Source organism: Muntiacus reevesi, chromosome 1 (assembly GCF_963930625.1).
Source record: "Muntiacus reevesi chromosome 1, mMunRee1.1, whole genome shotgun sequence".
Lineage (NCBI taxonomy): Eukaryota > Metazoa > Chordata > Mammalia > Artiodactyla > Cervidae > Muntiacus > Muntiacus reevesi.
This window is the reverse complement of record NC_089249.1, coordinates 38,026,146-38,042,704: the sequence shown is the minus strand read 5'-3', so window position 1 is coordinate 38,042,704 and position 16,559 is coordinate 38,026,146. Positions and strand designations below refer to the sequence as shown.

Here is a 16,559-nt window from a genome sequence, read left to right as displayed (position 1 = left end):
TTGCCTTTTCCTTTTCCAGGGGATCTTCCCAACCTGGGGATCAAACCCATGACTCCTGTCTCCTGCATTGTAGGTGATTCTTTATTGCTTGAGCTACTGTGGAAGCCCCTAAGTGTTGAGGGTAGCTATTATTAGACACTACTGATAATGAGGCATATAATATTGTGTGTTAAAAATGGACTGTTTTCTTTTATGTGATTTAAAGTCTTCTGCAGAAGCAGGGTTAAAAAAGATTTGTATCATCTATTACCTGAAGGCCTCTTGCTCCTGTTTTTCTTTGTACTGTGTCCATTAAATTTGGTATAGTTAATGATGACCACCTTGCCAATAAAGCCAAAATATCTGCTATGCCAATTCATGAGTATTCAGCTCCTCAGCCCACAATACCCATTGTGTAAAAAGTGCAATGAATTCTAATTCACTTTTGATTGCAATGATCTGAACCAAACACGAAACCTAGCTGATCCAAGAGGACTTGGGCTTTACAATGTTGAACATTATGTGATTGGCACGCTCCAAACAGGAATATCTTTGAATTTCTTTTTCAGGAAACAGAATTCTTTTAATTAACAACATTTTTAAAAATTTCAGTATGTGTAATTGTTAACACCTGCTATGTGTTGCTAACAGATGTTTCTTTCTTACCTAAGGGAACTGTTATAATTATTCTATAAGCTTAATGAAATGGCATTTACTATGATAGTTGGAAAACTTTAGTTGGTGACGTTGTTTGTAATATTTGGCTTTTCTTTTAATCTTGTTCCCTATTACTGTCAGTCCCCACACACCCTTCCCAACCTGGGTCACCAAAAGCAAAAATGCCCTTTTTTTTGGAGGGGGGGAGAGGGTTGCTAAATGTTTCAAAGCTGGTCATGCATAATCTAGTGGTTGTGAAAGTTTTCTGACATTATGTGTATTCTAAAATATTGTAAAACTGTACTTGTGTTTCAGTAGCTAATCCACATAGTGTTTAACATGTAAGTTTTACATCTTGATTGTAAATATAAAAATAAACTTTTTAGAAAGGCAATGATACTCTTCCGGTAACTTGGCCTCAAAAGAAGCTACAGCAAAAAATGAGATTTTTCGTGATTTTTTTTCAATGATGTATATCGTTTTATTTGTAGCAGACTTTCAGAATTCTTCATTTATGATACTAATCACACAATTACCTACAGCCATGTGTTAAATATGACCCTAGTTTCAGTCAAATAATAGGCCAATTGCAAACAATGAATGGAGGCAGCTCCATTTATAATGGCTGTTTCAACAGAGCGCTATTGTCATCATAGTGATCTGAGGGTGACTCACTAATTAATTGATGTTCTTTTTTATTATGTGCTATTGAGTTAATGAGTAATTTGTGTGAAATAATTCTCTGAACACATTGATTACTTGAGATATTTTCTGGGGCTTTCATATCAATGACATGCTGACTAGGTAGAAGATGGTATGTGCTTTTGTGTGTTCACTGCTCCTAGGTTTGAGACAAGAACAAATCAGTGCAAAGACTCCCTAAGGTGATCAGATGTAGGAAGTATCCTAAGGCAACCCTCAGGAGGTTGAGGACCCAGGGCAAGACCTGTCACATAGTAGGTACTCAATTAATGTCACGTGAAAAAATGGCTGTATTAAAGCTTTGCTTCCTTTTACCTTGCCTTGCATTAAAATCACACTTAGGAAGTATCTGTAATGGCATTTTTAAAGAAAAAGTAATAATCAAAGGGCTTTTGCTAAAGCTGTACTAGGCGTTAATGGTCTATTACAATAAACATGCAGATTGTTTTCCCTACTTAGTTAAGTGAACACTAAATATGTTTGGCCTGTATCATTTCTATGAAATTGTTTAAATGACTAATCAGAGAGTAGTTTGCCTCAAGTGAGAGTTAAAAGGAAACCACTTGCGAATGGTGTGTTTGACTACAGATGTAATTTTCAGCACCCTGGCTGAGTGAAGGTAAAACATTTCTTCCTTGAAGAGGTAGGATTTAGTTGAGTTTTGTGTTTTAATTCATTATGCAGGAGTGAAGAAATCTGAAATTTAGTCTGACAAGAGCAACATGGTTGCTTTCAGAAAGATCATTTAAAATTTGTATAAACGTACAAAATTATACCCACCAATTGCTACCTTTATTTTGACAGTTTTATTTTCCCCACAGAAGTAAAAAGCAATAAACTACCTAGATTGGAGATCCTGCATATAACATTTGGAGAAAGCATTTGGGGTACTTTTTTCTACTTCTGACTTGTTAACACCTTTTGAAAGTAAATGTTCTTATACACTTTTTTGCCTTTTGCATACTATGCTTTCTAGATATCATCTTATATTTTTGCCAATTAAGCGCAATCGAATAGTGTAATGCCCCTTTTATTAAAAACATAAATCCAAATATAAAAAAGTGAATGAAAGAAGCCAGCAGATATTTATTAAGCAAGATGGAAGTGAAGTTACAAACACAGGTCAGCTTTTCAACTCAGCCAGCACTCTGGTGGGTGGAGGAGCTTGGTCCTTCATCACAGGCAGCCTACATGAGATGCATGTAGGCAGCTTCCGCTGCTTGAGGAAAGCAAAGCTCCACCAGAGGTGTCCTACAGGAGCTTTCAGACAATAAGCTAAATGACGTCAGGGTCACACAACACAAAGAGGAAAGTTGACAACAGTTCAGGGACTCTGAGGAGTCAAGACAATAAGCTTAGTACTTCAGGTCAAAAATGCTACTATTTTCAGGCAATTAGCTGTCAGATGGCCTATTTCTATCTTGTTCCACCATTTTATGGAGATTAAAGATAATCTAAGGAGATTAAGGCCTTAATCTTTAATCCAGGTGAGTCATTTTGTTTGTAGAAAAAGCATAGGAATGAATTCCCAAAGGATTAAGCAAAAGGAAAGGCAGTAAAAACCTTGTTTGGTCTTTGGGTGGCAGGAATAATGGAACAGCTTCAAGAAGCTGAGAGACGTTTGTGCCTAATTTACAAGTATTTTGACATATTGATAAACATATGCAAAAGTATTTAAATATAAAAAAGATCATTTGCAAAAAGATACCGACAATTCGAATTTTACATTCACATGAATTTCAAACAACTCTTAATGGGGACTAGGAGGGCTGCTTTAGGAAAACCACTTCTCACATATCTCCCCCACCTTCCTCACATTTGTTCAGTTTTGTTTTTTTGGTTTTGGCTATGCAAGTCTTTTCATGAAACAAACGTTAAGTTTCTAAGGCTAAAACAATAATTTTGTGGACCACATACTGCTATTTTTGAAATATCTCTGGGGGATATCTCAAATTTGGAAGATACGTGACTTGAACACTCTTAACCATAAATCCTTTGTAAAAATACATACCATTCACTTTTCACAGTACCATCTTCTTAAAAATGAGAGGCAATATCCAGATCCACATGCATGTTCATAGTAAAGCTTTCTTTTAAAACAACTCAAATCCACACCAGAGTTATTTTCAGTTTAATATTTTGGCCCCAATCAAGAATTCAGGTATCACATTTAATTTTCATCTGCAGTGCATATTCAGCAGGACAAAGAAAGGATGCAAGTAACACTGGGAAATATTGTTTCCTATACAAGTGATCAATGAAAAATAAGAGAGAAAGCCCACAGCACTAAAATTTGCTCTAGTAAAATATGCTTCATTGTGTCTGTTGTGGAATTAGGTCTGTTGAATAGTTTGAATACAGGGAGCAGAAGCAAAGAAGCAAAGTGTGAACAACCCAGAAGAAGGGAACACAGTCTCATCTTTATTTCCTTAATTGTAATTTAAATAATCAGTCTCCATAATTTTTCTTTCTAGAAAGCTTTCTTCTTTATCAGCTATCATGTAGGTAAGGGAATAATTTTTCACCTTTCAAAAATGGAATGACAGATTTCAGCCTAAGTGTGATCAATTCTGAATGGGTAATTACTTAGAGAAAGCAATGAAGAGTAAGACACATCAAACTTTGAAAGTGTTCACTTTGGAACATTAAAATAAGTGGCAGGTAAATACAGAAAAATATATAATCACCAGTTCTCAGCTTTTTATCAATCCCTTTGTTTCTCTTCTTCTAGAAGTTTCTGTGAGCACTATGTTGCTCTGATCAAAAGTGACTTCAATCCTCAAATATCATCATAGCTTCAATGTGCATTATCATGATTTCAGTAGATTCACACTCAAAACCTTTTAGTGCCAGAAATGCTTCAAGCCATAATGTTATTATACCCTTAGCTCTTATGGAGAGGTCTGGGCAAAATTTGCACAAGAAATTTATCATTTTAAGATTATCTCATAATTGCAGTAACACTTTTTTAAAGTAACCCTTTGGAAAATTTTTAAATGATACCCAAAGGCACTAGTTCACATAAGGGGTGAATGGCGCTGAAGGAAACAAAATAAAGCCATTGACTAGGTAAAGAGCACAAAAAAGGATATTAAAAGGATAATGTTAAGCTTCAAAGTTATTCTAAAAATGGCACTTTTCACGTTGGTAAAAAATGAAAGTGCTTTAGGATGAAATTTTTATGCATTTTTTTTAAAGCTGATCTTTAACCCCCTGAAAATAGGGGGTTATAAATGATAACACTGATAAAGACTCTAAATCATAGCGGCAATAATAGTGGATGTTGCTAAAATGCTTTGTGTGTCTTTCTTTTTCTGTATTTTTAATGATGATAGACTTGTTTAATCTATTCGTATCATTAGTGAGATTTGATCTTCAATTCTTTACTAGAAAGTTACAGCTCATTTAAAATAGCTGGTAGATACAGAAAGCATAAATATACAGTAAGTTTAAACACTGATTGTACTAAATGCAACAATACAAAGAAGCAAACAGAACACAAATGGTAACACAATAAAACTGTATTACATTTGTGCTTCAAATATTACAATACATTATATACAATAGTCCAAAATAAACATCTCATGCCAAGTGACACAAAAAAACGAATAGCAAGCAAAAAAATCCAGCAATATGTACATTACATTTTTCTTTAATAATAAACATTCAACTCTGAACTGGGGCAATTTCACTACATACAGATGCAGTCCGCCTTTTATTCCATATAACCATCCTGCCTTCCTATATCTACGCTATTCAGTTGGTTCCCGTGTCAATTCTTATATACACGTGGAGCAAAAAGGATAAAAGAATGTAGTGCTTTGTATTCTTAATGGGGTGATGTTGATAGATCAGCGAACCTGGGGTGCATAACCTTCTTTCATTAAACCTTCTTCGTAGTCCGTCTGGCAAAGGATCATGTTATTCTTAAGGAAAAATTTGTCTCCAACACAAAATCTGAAAATATTTATAAAAATAAAATGGTTAAGATGACTTCATTCAGATCTCTAATTTTGAAGATTTATTTTCCTAATCATCATTTCATATGGTAATTCCCTGAGTTTAAAAGTTTGGCTTAGAAAGTTGCCTTTAAGTCAAAATTAAACCATCCAGGTCATTTAATAAAACACTCCACACAAAATTTGAGATCCTATGTTTATACATAAAAATCATAAGAACATTGAGGAAAACACCTTGAGCAGCAAAGGTTATATTTTTTTCACATACATTGGAAAGAAAAAAAGAACAAACTTGTATTTACACTCATTAATACAGGAGACCTGGGTTTGAATCCGTGGATCGGAAGATCCCCTGGAGAAGAGAATGACTACCCACTCCAGTATTCTTGCCTGGAGAATCCCATGGACAGAGGAGCCTGGCAGGCTACAGTATATGGGGTCGCAAAGAGTCAGACACGACTAGGCAACTAACACACACATAAAAGAAACAATGATAATATTTCATGGCAGTGATTATGGAAGCTTTCATCACTGCCCATTTATCCACTTTATTAAAAAAAAAAAAAGAGTAAAAACATTAAAATGAATCAAATGATTAGCGAAGAGCCAATTTTAGAGTTTCTCATTTAAAGCTTCCTTTTATTCCCTGTTATTAAAATGTGATTAAATTCTGGTAATTTGGAAGTGATTGTTCTGAACTGAAAGCTGTTTTAGCATCAGACTTAGATGCTGGGCCATGGTGCTTTGTTTGTGGCAAGTTCACTATGAAATAGTAAGTGGACTTCTTATAGTACTTCCAATTAAACCTAAAGGAGTAACCTGATGAACTTCTTAATACTGATGTGATAAATAAACTAGTTTCTAGTAGCTAATTATGAATTTTATTCTATAAAGCATTGTTTAATGTGCAAGATAGTAATGTTTTTAATAAGTGCTCTGTTTGTATAATTTCCCAGTGGTGACACTTTGGACACAATTAAGGTCAGAAATAAATGCCTGTGCTGTTTCCGGTACATTTAACAATAAAGTAACTCTGGGGAGATCTGTATATATTTTTAATTGTAACAATTTAACCTTCAAACAGCAGTGTCTGGTAGAGTTGACCCAGTAAAACTACTTGTAATTATACAAGTTGACCTCACTGACCTTTGATAGTGGTCTCCCTTTATCAGATAGTCAATTTCAAATGATGTTCAGGCAGAAATCTTAGTGGATAGATTAAATTGTGTCGTGAAAGCCACACTTTAATGTTTTGTGAAGTTGAAGGTTTAAATGAGGAGCAGTTGGGCTGATTTACATTTGCAAAGATTGGAATGCTAGACAAACAGTGAACCTATTTATTTTCCAACTGGGTAGCTTTGGAAATTTATCCTTATTCTAGCTAAGTAGATAGAGGGGAAAATAGTGTAATAAAAAAAGTAGATTGAAAAGAATTAGCTTTCCTCTTAAAGGAAGATTGGTCTGTTTATTTGTGGAATTTACTTTTTTTTCCCCAGGATTGCTGCCTGCTGATGATGCTGATTGAAAGTACAGACTATGCCCTGATCTTCAAATCCTGCAGTTGTTTGTGGTCAAGGCTATTGGATACAATGGACATTCAAGTCTGGACTTCAAGTATATCTTCTTTTTATCAGTTGCAACCTATAAACATGAAATACTGTGCTTAAAAAGTGGTGTTTGGATAAACCCGTTTTTGTAGATTATCCTGATCATTAGGATATGTTGAATAAAAGGAAATATTTCTTTTGTTGGGCAGGCTTAAATAGGCAAATTAGATGCTTATCTTTTATGTGAGATTATATAAAATAACACACAGAATACCTTTGATTACCATTCAAATTTTTCACTTTATATTAATAATGAAATCAATTCGAATTGCCTAACAAACGAATAAACTATCACATCAAAAATAATTTTAATAAAATATTCTTGTGTTCCAGCTGATGTTATTGAATCTTATCTTTTCCTGAAAAGCAACTAAACTAGAAGTACTTTTTCAACTCCATACTGTCTAAAATTATGCTTTAATTTTTAAAATAAGCCTCCAAATTCTATTTGCTGTCAAATAAAAATGTCATTTTTAAAAAATTTTGTTTTGCCATGTTGTGTCATGCCATTCTTACCTTCAGGGGGCCTTGAAATATAGGTAATTTTATTTGTAGATTAATAAAATCAAGAGTAATTATATCAACAAAAGCACTGAACCAAGAGCCTGGGGATTTGGTACTGAGTGCTGTGGTTCTCATCTACCCAACACAAGATATAGGATGTATTTCATACTTTCTCTGAGTCATTTCTCTATGAGTAAGATAAAACAGTTACATCAATGAATGGTTCAGTTCAGTTGCTCAGTTGTGTCCGACTCTTTGCGACCCCATGGACAGCAGCATGCCAGGCCTCCCTGTCCATCACCAACTCCGTAGGAATGTTAAAATAAGAAGTATATTAAAGGTAGAGAGACATTTGCAATGAATTGAGTTCAAATCCCAACCTTCTACTCACGATATTAAAAATGAAACTTCAGGATTTTTGTCTTCAACATCAGTAACTTTTGTTAAACTGGTAGTAAAGAGAAGAAATGTAGTATGTAAAGCCTTCCCTCAATGTTTGGAATGTAGGTAATTAAAATAGACACCCCTGATAAAGTACTTACCATGTGCTAAGGCTGAATATGTATATAGATATAGTCATTGCATTTATTCCTTAAATCTAACCAATTTATTAACATTGTCCTTTTCAGATGAAAAACCTAACACCTTCTCCAGAATTTTAAAAACCTGCTCAACATTCCATAGCTAGAACATGTATGGTAGAGGAATGAAAAGCACCCTGATCTCTTTGGATTCAAGATTCAAGCTTTTATTATTCACAATAGGCAAGATATGGGAAACACTTCAATGTCCATCAACAGAGGAATGGATAAAGAAGATATGGTACGTGAGCACACACACACACTCTCTCTCTCTCTCTTCTCTCTGGAATACTCCTCAGCCATAAAGAAGAATGACATAATGCCATTTTCAGCAACATGGAGGGACCTAGAGATTATCAAACTAAGTGACTTAAGTCAGGCAAAGAGAGACAATATCATATGATATCACTTACACATGGAATCTAAACTATGACCCCATCAACTTATCTACAAAAGAGAAACAGAATAATAGAGTATGGACTTGTGGTTGCCAAGGAGGAGGAGGGTAGGGCAGGGATGGGTTGGAAGTTTGGGGTTAGTAGATGCAAACTATGATATATAGAATGGATAAACAACAGGGCTCTACTGTATAGCACAGGGAACGATACTCAACATATTGTGATAAGCCATAATAGAAAAATACAAGAAAGAATGTGTGTGTGTATCTGAATTACTCTGGCGTACAGCAGAAATTAACACAACTTTGTAAATCAACTATAGTTCAACTTAAAAAAAAGCAAATAGATGACTGAAAGCAATTTAGAAAAAGACCTATGCTTTTACCTGGAGGCAGGAAAGAAGGAGGGTATGAAGTTAAACAGGTTTTTTGTATTACTACTTCTCTTTTACATAACTTTTAAAAAAGAGTGTTTATCATTCAGTGAGATATAAATGGAATTCATCTAAAATATTCCTTCCTGAAATATGTTGTTACTAATATGTTGTCGACTGAATAAAGTACACTTTATGTGTGTATCAATTTATATTTAAAGGTCGAAATGAAACAGAACACAGGTGAGGAATGTCACACACATAAAACTTAAACAAAACAGCCTTGAAAGCTTTGGTTAAGAGCCGATTATGATTGCTTTGCAACAAGAGCTGATATCCTCCTTTAAAATGTTCTATACACAAACATGACAAAATTAGAGAAACAGCAACGCAGATATCAGACATCTAACAAAATGATCTACAAGTGTGATTTTGTAAGAAAGGCTAATTTCCAGTGTTCTATAACCAGATTCTGATGTGATTTAGCATTTGCAGAAAAACATTATAAAAATAGTGATGGCCAGAGGATGTTGAATATATGTATATTAACAGGTCAGGCTAAAATTATTGAAAATAAACTGATATTCTTTTTTATAATCTAATCATAACTGCTTGTGATACAGTCAGTTCAATTAATTCTGGCATCCTTAAAAAATATGTTGCTGCTGCTGCTAAGTCGCTTCAGTCGTGTCCGACTCTGTGTGACCCCATAGACGGCAGCCCACCAGTCTCTGCCGTCCCTAATATGTTAAGGAATAAAAAGATGCCCAATCAGTTTATTAAACCATCTAAAGTTTAAGAATTAATCATAGAATTAATTTCCTGGTATTTTGGAGTAACTCTAGTTAAATTCATATGGTCTTAGATACTAGAAAAGTACAGACAATAAGTATAATTAAGAAATAATCCCTGTAAAATGCAGGGCTTAGAGTGGTTTTGAACAGGTTATCAAATGCCTCTGCTAGGAAGCCTTCATTTGCAACATCCTTTCTGAGAATGAAAAGGTTAACTTGGTCATCTTACTTTCCTAAGGTGAGTGACTGCCAATTACAATTGATTTCTATTTCCAGAGCACTTGGGAAAGAAAGGGAATCTAGTCCATATCTCCAACGTTTCTACCATCCTATTTAGCATACCTCTGTTACTAAAAGATGGAGATTTTGATACTGTACTTCAATAAGAAGTGCACGTTATACACTCATTGTACACTTGTGAACAAATTTACTGTCTTTTCCCAATGACAGCATAGTGATGATCATCACACAGAAACAATCTTCTCTGTACCAAACTATACTACCCATACCCCAAATCCTGCTATAAATTATTTAATATCTACCTCACTTAACTCCACTCTATCTACTCACATTTATATCCACTTAGCCGTGGACAGGGGCTTCCCTTGTAGCTCAGATGGTAAAGAATCTGCTTGCAATGCAGGAGACCTGGGTTTGATCCCTGGGTTGGGACGATCCCCTGGAGAAGGGAAAGGCTACCCACTCCAGTATTCTGGCCTGGAGAATTTCATGGACTGTATAGTCCATGGGGTCACAAAGAGTCGGACACGACTGAGTGACTTTCACCCATGGACAGAGGAGCGTGGCAGGCTGCAGTCCATGGGGTCGCTAGAGTCGGATGTGACTTAGCAACTAAACCACCACCACAGTCAGCAAAGAAAATACCCACCTTGAAACAGGCCAGGGTCCTCATACTGGATCTGAGTCCAGAGACTAAAAACCAGACTTTCTTGGTTCAAATTTTGAATCTACCTTTTTCTATCTGCGCAATCTTGGACAAGTTATTTAAATTCTCTATACTTTCATTTCCTCATCTGGAGGATGAGGCTAATGATAGTGACTACTTCTGGGTTATTTTGAGTACTAAATGAGCAAGCACATGTAAAACAAAACATCTGATCAGCACTGTATGAGAATTTGCTACCATTATTATTTGCTACGGACAATCTTCTCATCTTTGCTTAGCTGTTCCCTAGTCAGGGATATTTCTCCCTTTTTCTACCTACTTAAATTTCAGAAATTCTTTTCTTTTGGGGGGGGCGGAAATATAGGAATAGGTGAGTAAGAGGTACAAACTATCAGGTATAAAATAAGCTACTAGGATATACTGCACAACATGAGGAACATAGCGAATATTTTATAATAATTATAAATGGAGTATGACCTTTAAAATTGTGGATCACTATACTGGGGCTTCCTTGGTGACTCCATAGTAAAGAACCCGCCTGCCAATGCAGGAGATACAATTCAATCCCTGGGGTGGGAGGATCCCCTGGAGGAGAGCGTGACAACCCATTCCAGTATTCTTGCTTGGTATATCCTGTGGACAGATGAGCCTGGTGGGCTACAGTCCATGGGGTCACATAAAGAGACACAGTTGATCACACACTATATTGTACACCTGTAACTTACACACTATTATACAACAACTATATGACCTAGCACGCACATACTTCAATAAATGAATAAAGATTTTTTAGTTTCCATTCCTTCCTTAAGTATTCCCATCAATGCATTCTGATCTCTTTCAAAGCACTTACTTTTTGGTGTATCATTTACTGTGGCATTTCAAATTTTCTCATGAATGTGTAACAGACTTCCCACTCAGAGTGGTAGTGCTGAGGTAAATGACCATGAGTTAAAATTTGTTTGAACCCTTTGAAATACCACCATAAACTATACTACCACTTGAAGCGGGTGTCCCATAAATGTTGGTGAAGACAGACTTATTCTAGAACTGAATTCTTCAAATAACAAAGCTATTTTTGATGAATAATTTAAATTTGGATTCATGTTGACTTTAGTTCACTGACTTCTTACCTTCACAATTTCCTCTCTGTTCCCTACTCCTCCACATCCTCACCAAACTACTCCACAACTACCAATCTCTGAGCCTCTGTTCATTTCCAGAACACATTACATGGCTTCACACCTCCATGTCTTGCCTCTGCTCCATCTATTTGGGAAACCCTTTCCTCACCGCACCAAGGCTTTGTCACCTCCCCTATCCTCCAACCAGACACACTTCCTAACCCTAACCAGTCTTAGAGAATCCTTTAAAATCCAGCACATCAACCTTTTTATGCTTTGCTAAGAAGGACAAAAGGGACAGACCTCTCTTCCCTCACTCAGTATAGATCTGTTTTGTATATTTAATAAACAGATATTTACATTCTTCTCTTCTGTGAGTCTTTGATGTCCAGTCTCTTCTACAGTTCTGAACAACCCTAAGATAGAAACTAGAATTTATTCACCTCTGTTTCCACAGAGCCTAGCACAGTGCTTTCTTTTTTTTCAAATGTCACACAGTTATATATATTTGAGGCCATTTCATTACAAAGGAGCACTTTTTTTCCTTCTCTTATAAAACCATCATTTAGCTTTCTAGAATTTTCCAGGGGGGGGGGTCATTCATCTTTAAGAAATTAACCAGAATTTCCCAATTCTGAATAAGATTCAAGTTATCATACAAGGTGCTCAAAATAATCTTCTTCTGGTCCTTTCAAAATAGACATACTTTTAGACACCTTTAAATTCAGATTCACACATTTTTAGCCATGAAGTGAAGAAGTGTTAGTCACTCAGTTGTGTCTGATTCTTTGCGACCCTCTGGTCTGTAGCCCTCCAGGCTCCTCTGTCCATGGGATTCTCCAGGCAAGAATACTGGAGTGAGTAGCCATTCCCTTTTCCAGGGGATCTTCCCGATCCAGGGATTGAATGAGGGCCACCTGTATTGCAGGTGGATTCTTTACCATCCGAGCCCCTAGGGAAGCTCATTTTTAGCCATACCCTTTTACTTAAAGGACAGAGAAGACCACCAATCCTGAAGGTTCACTGTTACTACTACCTTAGTCAAAAATTTCATTTATTTATTTTTATTTGGCCATGAAGCATGTGGGATTTTGGTTCCCCAACCAGAGATGGAACCCACACCCCCTGCAGTGCAAGTGCGGAGTCCTAACCATGGAACAACCAGGGAAGTCCTTTCACTATCTTTCTTAGACATTCAGCAATGCTTTATATCTTACTGATGCTTTGATTTAAAAGTTAAGATCAAACGGTTTGCTAAATGATTGTTCTTACTGTTGTTCTGTCTCTAAGTTGTGTCCGACTCTTCTGCGACCCTGTGGACTGTAGCCCACCAGGCTCCTCTGTCCATGGGATTCTCCAGACAAGAATAATGGAGTGGGTTTGGGATTCTCCAGGCAAGAATACTGCAGTAGGTTGCTAATTCCTTCTCCAGGGGATCTTCCAGACCCAGGGATCAAATCCATGTCTCCTGCATTGGCCGGCGGATTCTTTACCACTGAGCCAGCAGGGACTCCCACTGCTAAATAATACTCATAAGCATTTATGATACCACAATTTCAGATATCAAGAAAGTTTGCTTAAGGGAAAGTGCCTATAAATTACCCATCGGTTTTGTATGTCACTTGCAAAGGTGTACTACTGGACAATGATGTGGCTACTACGAGTACAGGCTCCTGTGGTGAATGGCTTTACTGGGGAGATTTCCCCAAGCAAACATCAATGTAAAAGGAGAGTCTCCTGTACTGAAAACCTTCTGGATTCAGAGTAACACAATTCGTCTGCTTTGCTTGACTGATGAAGATTAGCTGACTTCTTGCATTAAAGGAGTTTGTCTTGTAGGGATGGAAGTGACAAGACAATAACTAAGTGCTAATTGTGCATAGCCAGCACTAAAGATATGCAGTCCCATTATGGCATGTAATAAATGAAGCGCACACAGAAATATATTAGGCACTTTAATAATGATACTAGAACAGTATTTTGCAGCAATAAGAAGGTGAACAGTTTTAGAGTCAAAATTTAGGAGTATTTGTCTTACTTGACTGAGTTCCACTGAGGAGACAAACTTAATTGTGAATGCAACTTTTTATTTCAATGGTGAAATAAAATTGATATACGATTTGTAAATAGCATTAACAACCTACAATTACTTTGCATCATAATGGAATTTAGGCTGGGCTTAGCACTTGAATGATGTTTTAATTTTCTGTGTAGAACATGGATAAAATAGGTAAGTCTGCCTTAATAGAAAAATGGATGAAAGGAATAAACAGGCAGTTTCCTAATAGAAAAATATCAAAGGGCCACTAGTAATCAAATAAATGCTAATTAAAAATGATAATAAGATATCATCTTTCATCCCTCAAGGTAACAAGGATATCTTTTAAAATAGTAATTCCCAGTGTTAGAACTTCTGTAAGGGAATGCATTATTTTTTCACTTCTGGAGTAAGGATAATTGGTACAATTTTTCTGAAGAGCATTTTGGCAATATATAACATAAACCTTAAACTGTTATATGCTTTGTCTAATTAAGCATGTGCCTGCAAATTTAGCTTGACACAGATTTGAGTATTTGTTTATAAAGTCCATATTAAGTTGATGATACTGATACACAAAACCAGAAGATAAAACCTACACATTTGATGATAAAAGACTGATTTAATAATATATGAAGCTCTATCCATAAAGCTGAACACAAGAAAGCTTAAAATATCCTAAAATAATTTTTAAAGGCAGGTAAAAAGGCTCCCTATATTAATGAAAAAGTACAAGTATCAAATATTAGGATTCTTTCTTGCTACTTTCCTTTAAGATGTTTAAGTGTGGATATAATATAAAGCATATGTTATGTATCACTTGTCACATGTGCATAGAAAAAATGTATGACTAGCTAGACAACAAAACACTGAAATAATTTCTTTCAGAGTAGTGAGACATGGCACAATGTTATTTTACATCCTTATTTTCTAAATTTTCCACTATCAATCTGTAACATTCTGTAAGTAGAAAAGCAGTAAATATTAGAATTACAGAAAGATATCTCTATTGTTAGTAAATGTTTAGTGGATCAATGTGATAAGTAAACAAAAAAATTCTAAATTTACTACTAATATACCTTTAAGACATACATATGCATGGTAATGAATCTATAAGGATGTGCGGATATTTGTATTTTTGTATTCCTATCTTTATAACAAAAATATGTACATATGCCAATTTATTTTTGGCTAAATGTCACCACAGACTGAATCAACCTACTATGATTCCAAACATCTGTTGGGAAGACTCAAGATGCTGCAAGGTGACTTCTTGGATTATTTCCTGGGTCAATAACATCGTGAAGTATATTGGACAACATTCTGAACATCTACATTTAGCAAGAGATAACTCATGTAAAAACCAAGTTAGTGAAATATTATATGGTTAAAAATAAACCATAGATATCAAGGTAAAAACTGATTTTTGAGAACCTATTATATTCTTCGTATTTGTAAGTTTTTTTTTCATTTAATTTTCAAAATCTGCAGGATAGGCATTATTGTCTGCATTTTAAGGATGCACAAACCAAACTCAGAGAAATTAAGCAACAAACTGAAGCCTGAACAGCCAGTTCATGGTGGGACTGAAATCTGAATCCAGTTATTACTGTAAATACATGTTCTTTCCATTACCCTACAGCACTTCATAAGAAGATACTGCATTTGACAGTAAAACAAGGCCAATTAGAGTAACTGAGAACTGGACAAAACTAACTGAATATTTATTACATTCAGGGGTTTTCACCCACATGCTGAATTTCTTTTCATTAAACTCCATCAAGCACAGTAATTTTTGAAATGTATTTTGATGATGTATCTTTTAATATTTTAGTATCCTCTGCATTTATCACATAAAACAGGCATCGTAGTATATAGCTCCCACTAGAAATAAAAGTTATAATTTTCACTTTAGAAAAAATGGAATGAAATCATAATACTTTGAGATAAGAGAGTTCTCTAAGATGGACTAATCTAACTCTATTTTGTTATAAAGGAGAAAACTGGGGTCCAGGGGACTAAGATGGTTTATGCTCATATATCTTGTTAGGGAGAGTCCAGACTAGGATTTAGGTTTCTAGATCCCCTCTGTAACATCCTTTTCATCCTTCAATGCTGCCTCTCTGATACTGATAACTATATCCAACCTAGTTCCCAAAGAGCTTTGAAGCAACTTTAAAAGTACATATACAACAAGATTAAAATTCAAGATAAGAAATCAAGAGATAGAGCAACTGTATACAAGGGAAATAAGATGAATACACACTGCTTGCCATAAATTTCTGTATGTTTTCCTCTGCAAATTTGTTTGCTCAAGTAGTAAAGATATTTTAAATTTGCTTTTTAAAAGAAAAACAGGAGAAAAGAATGAGTAAGAAAAGAAAGTTTTCTATAAAGTTTTCATATGCCTGTTTTCATCTCCTATCATATCCTGTTCTATGATGCAGTTCTTTGAGGGACAGGATAGAATTGAGACCTTTCTCCTCAGTGATGTGTTTCTAGCCTCGAATGAGTTGTTGCAGAAAACAAAAATGCTGAGATAAGTTGCTTTAAGTAAAGGGTACTAAAATAATTCCCACCATGAAACACACAGCCAGCAAAGGGGGATTTACCACTTTTTTAGAAGCCAGAATGATCGGTGCTTACCTCTGATTACAAAGCTGACATGCAAAGCAGTCAAGGTGGTAAACGTTGTCCTTCGCGCGCATCACCATCTCAAAGGCGGGGATGAGCTTACTGCAAGCAGCACAGTTTCCCGTTACTCCGAAGAGCCTAGAACAGTAAACATTTTTTTTTTCAGACTCTTGCAGGGAAATCTGATTTGGTGACCAGAGAAGATGCTAATAATACCTTGTACAACTATCAATACACAAGTGAGTTTTATCCTACGTGTATACATAAATATTCTTCGGTGATACACATTCAGTTGACCTTTC

At 35.6% G+C, this 16,559-nt stretch overlaps 1 protein-coding gene across 1 annotated transcript in view; it reads right to left on the bottom strand.

Moving 5' to 3' along the window:
- Positions 1–5,023: 5,023 nt before the first annotated feature.
- LMO3 (LIM domain only 3) overlaps positions 5,024–16,559 on the bottom strand; it is a 57,292-nt gene continuing 45,756 nt past the window's right edge. The window contains exons 3-4 of the mRNA XM_065921996.1: positions 16,270–16,395; positions 5,024–5,295 (exon numbers count right to left, since the gene is read on the bottom strand). Of these exons, the coding sequence (XP_065778068.1) occupies positions 5,190–5,295; positions 16,270–16,395 (232 nt within the window). The 3' untranslated portion in view covers positions 5,024–5,189. The remainder of the gene's footprint in view (positions 5,296–16,269; positions 16,396–16,559) is intronic.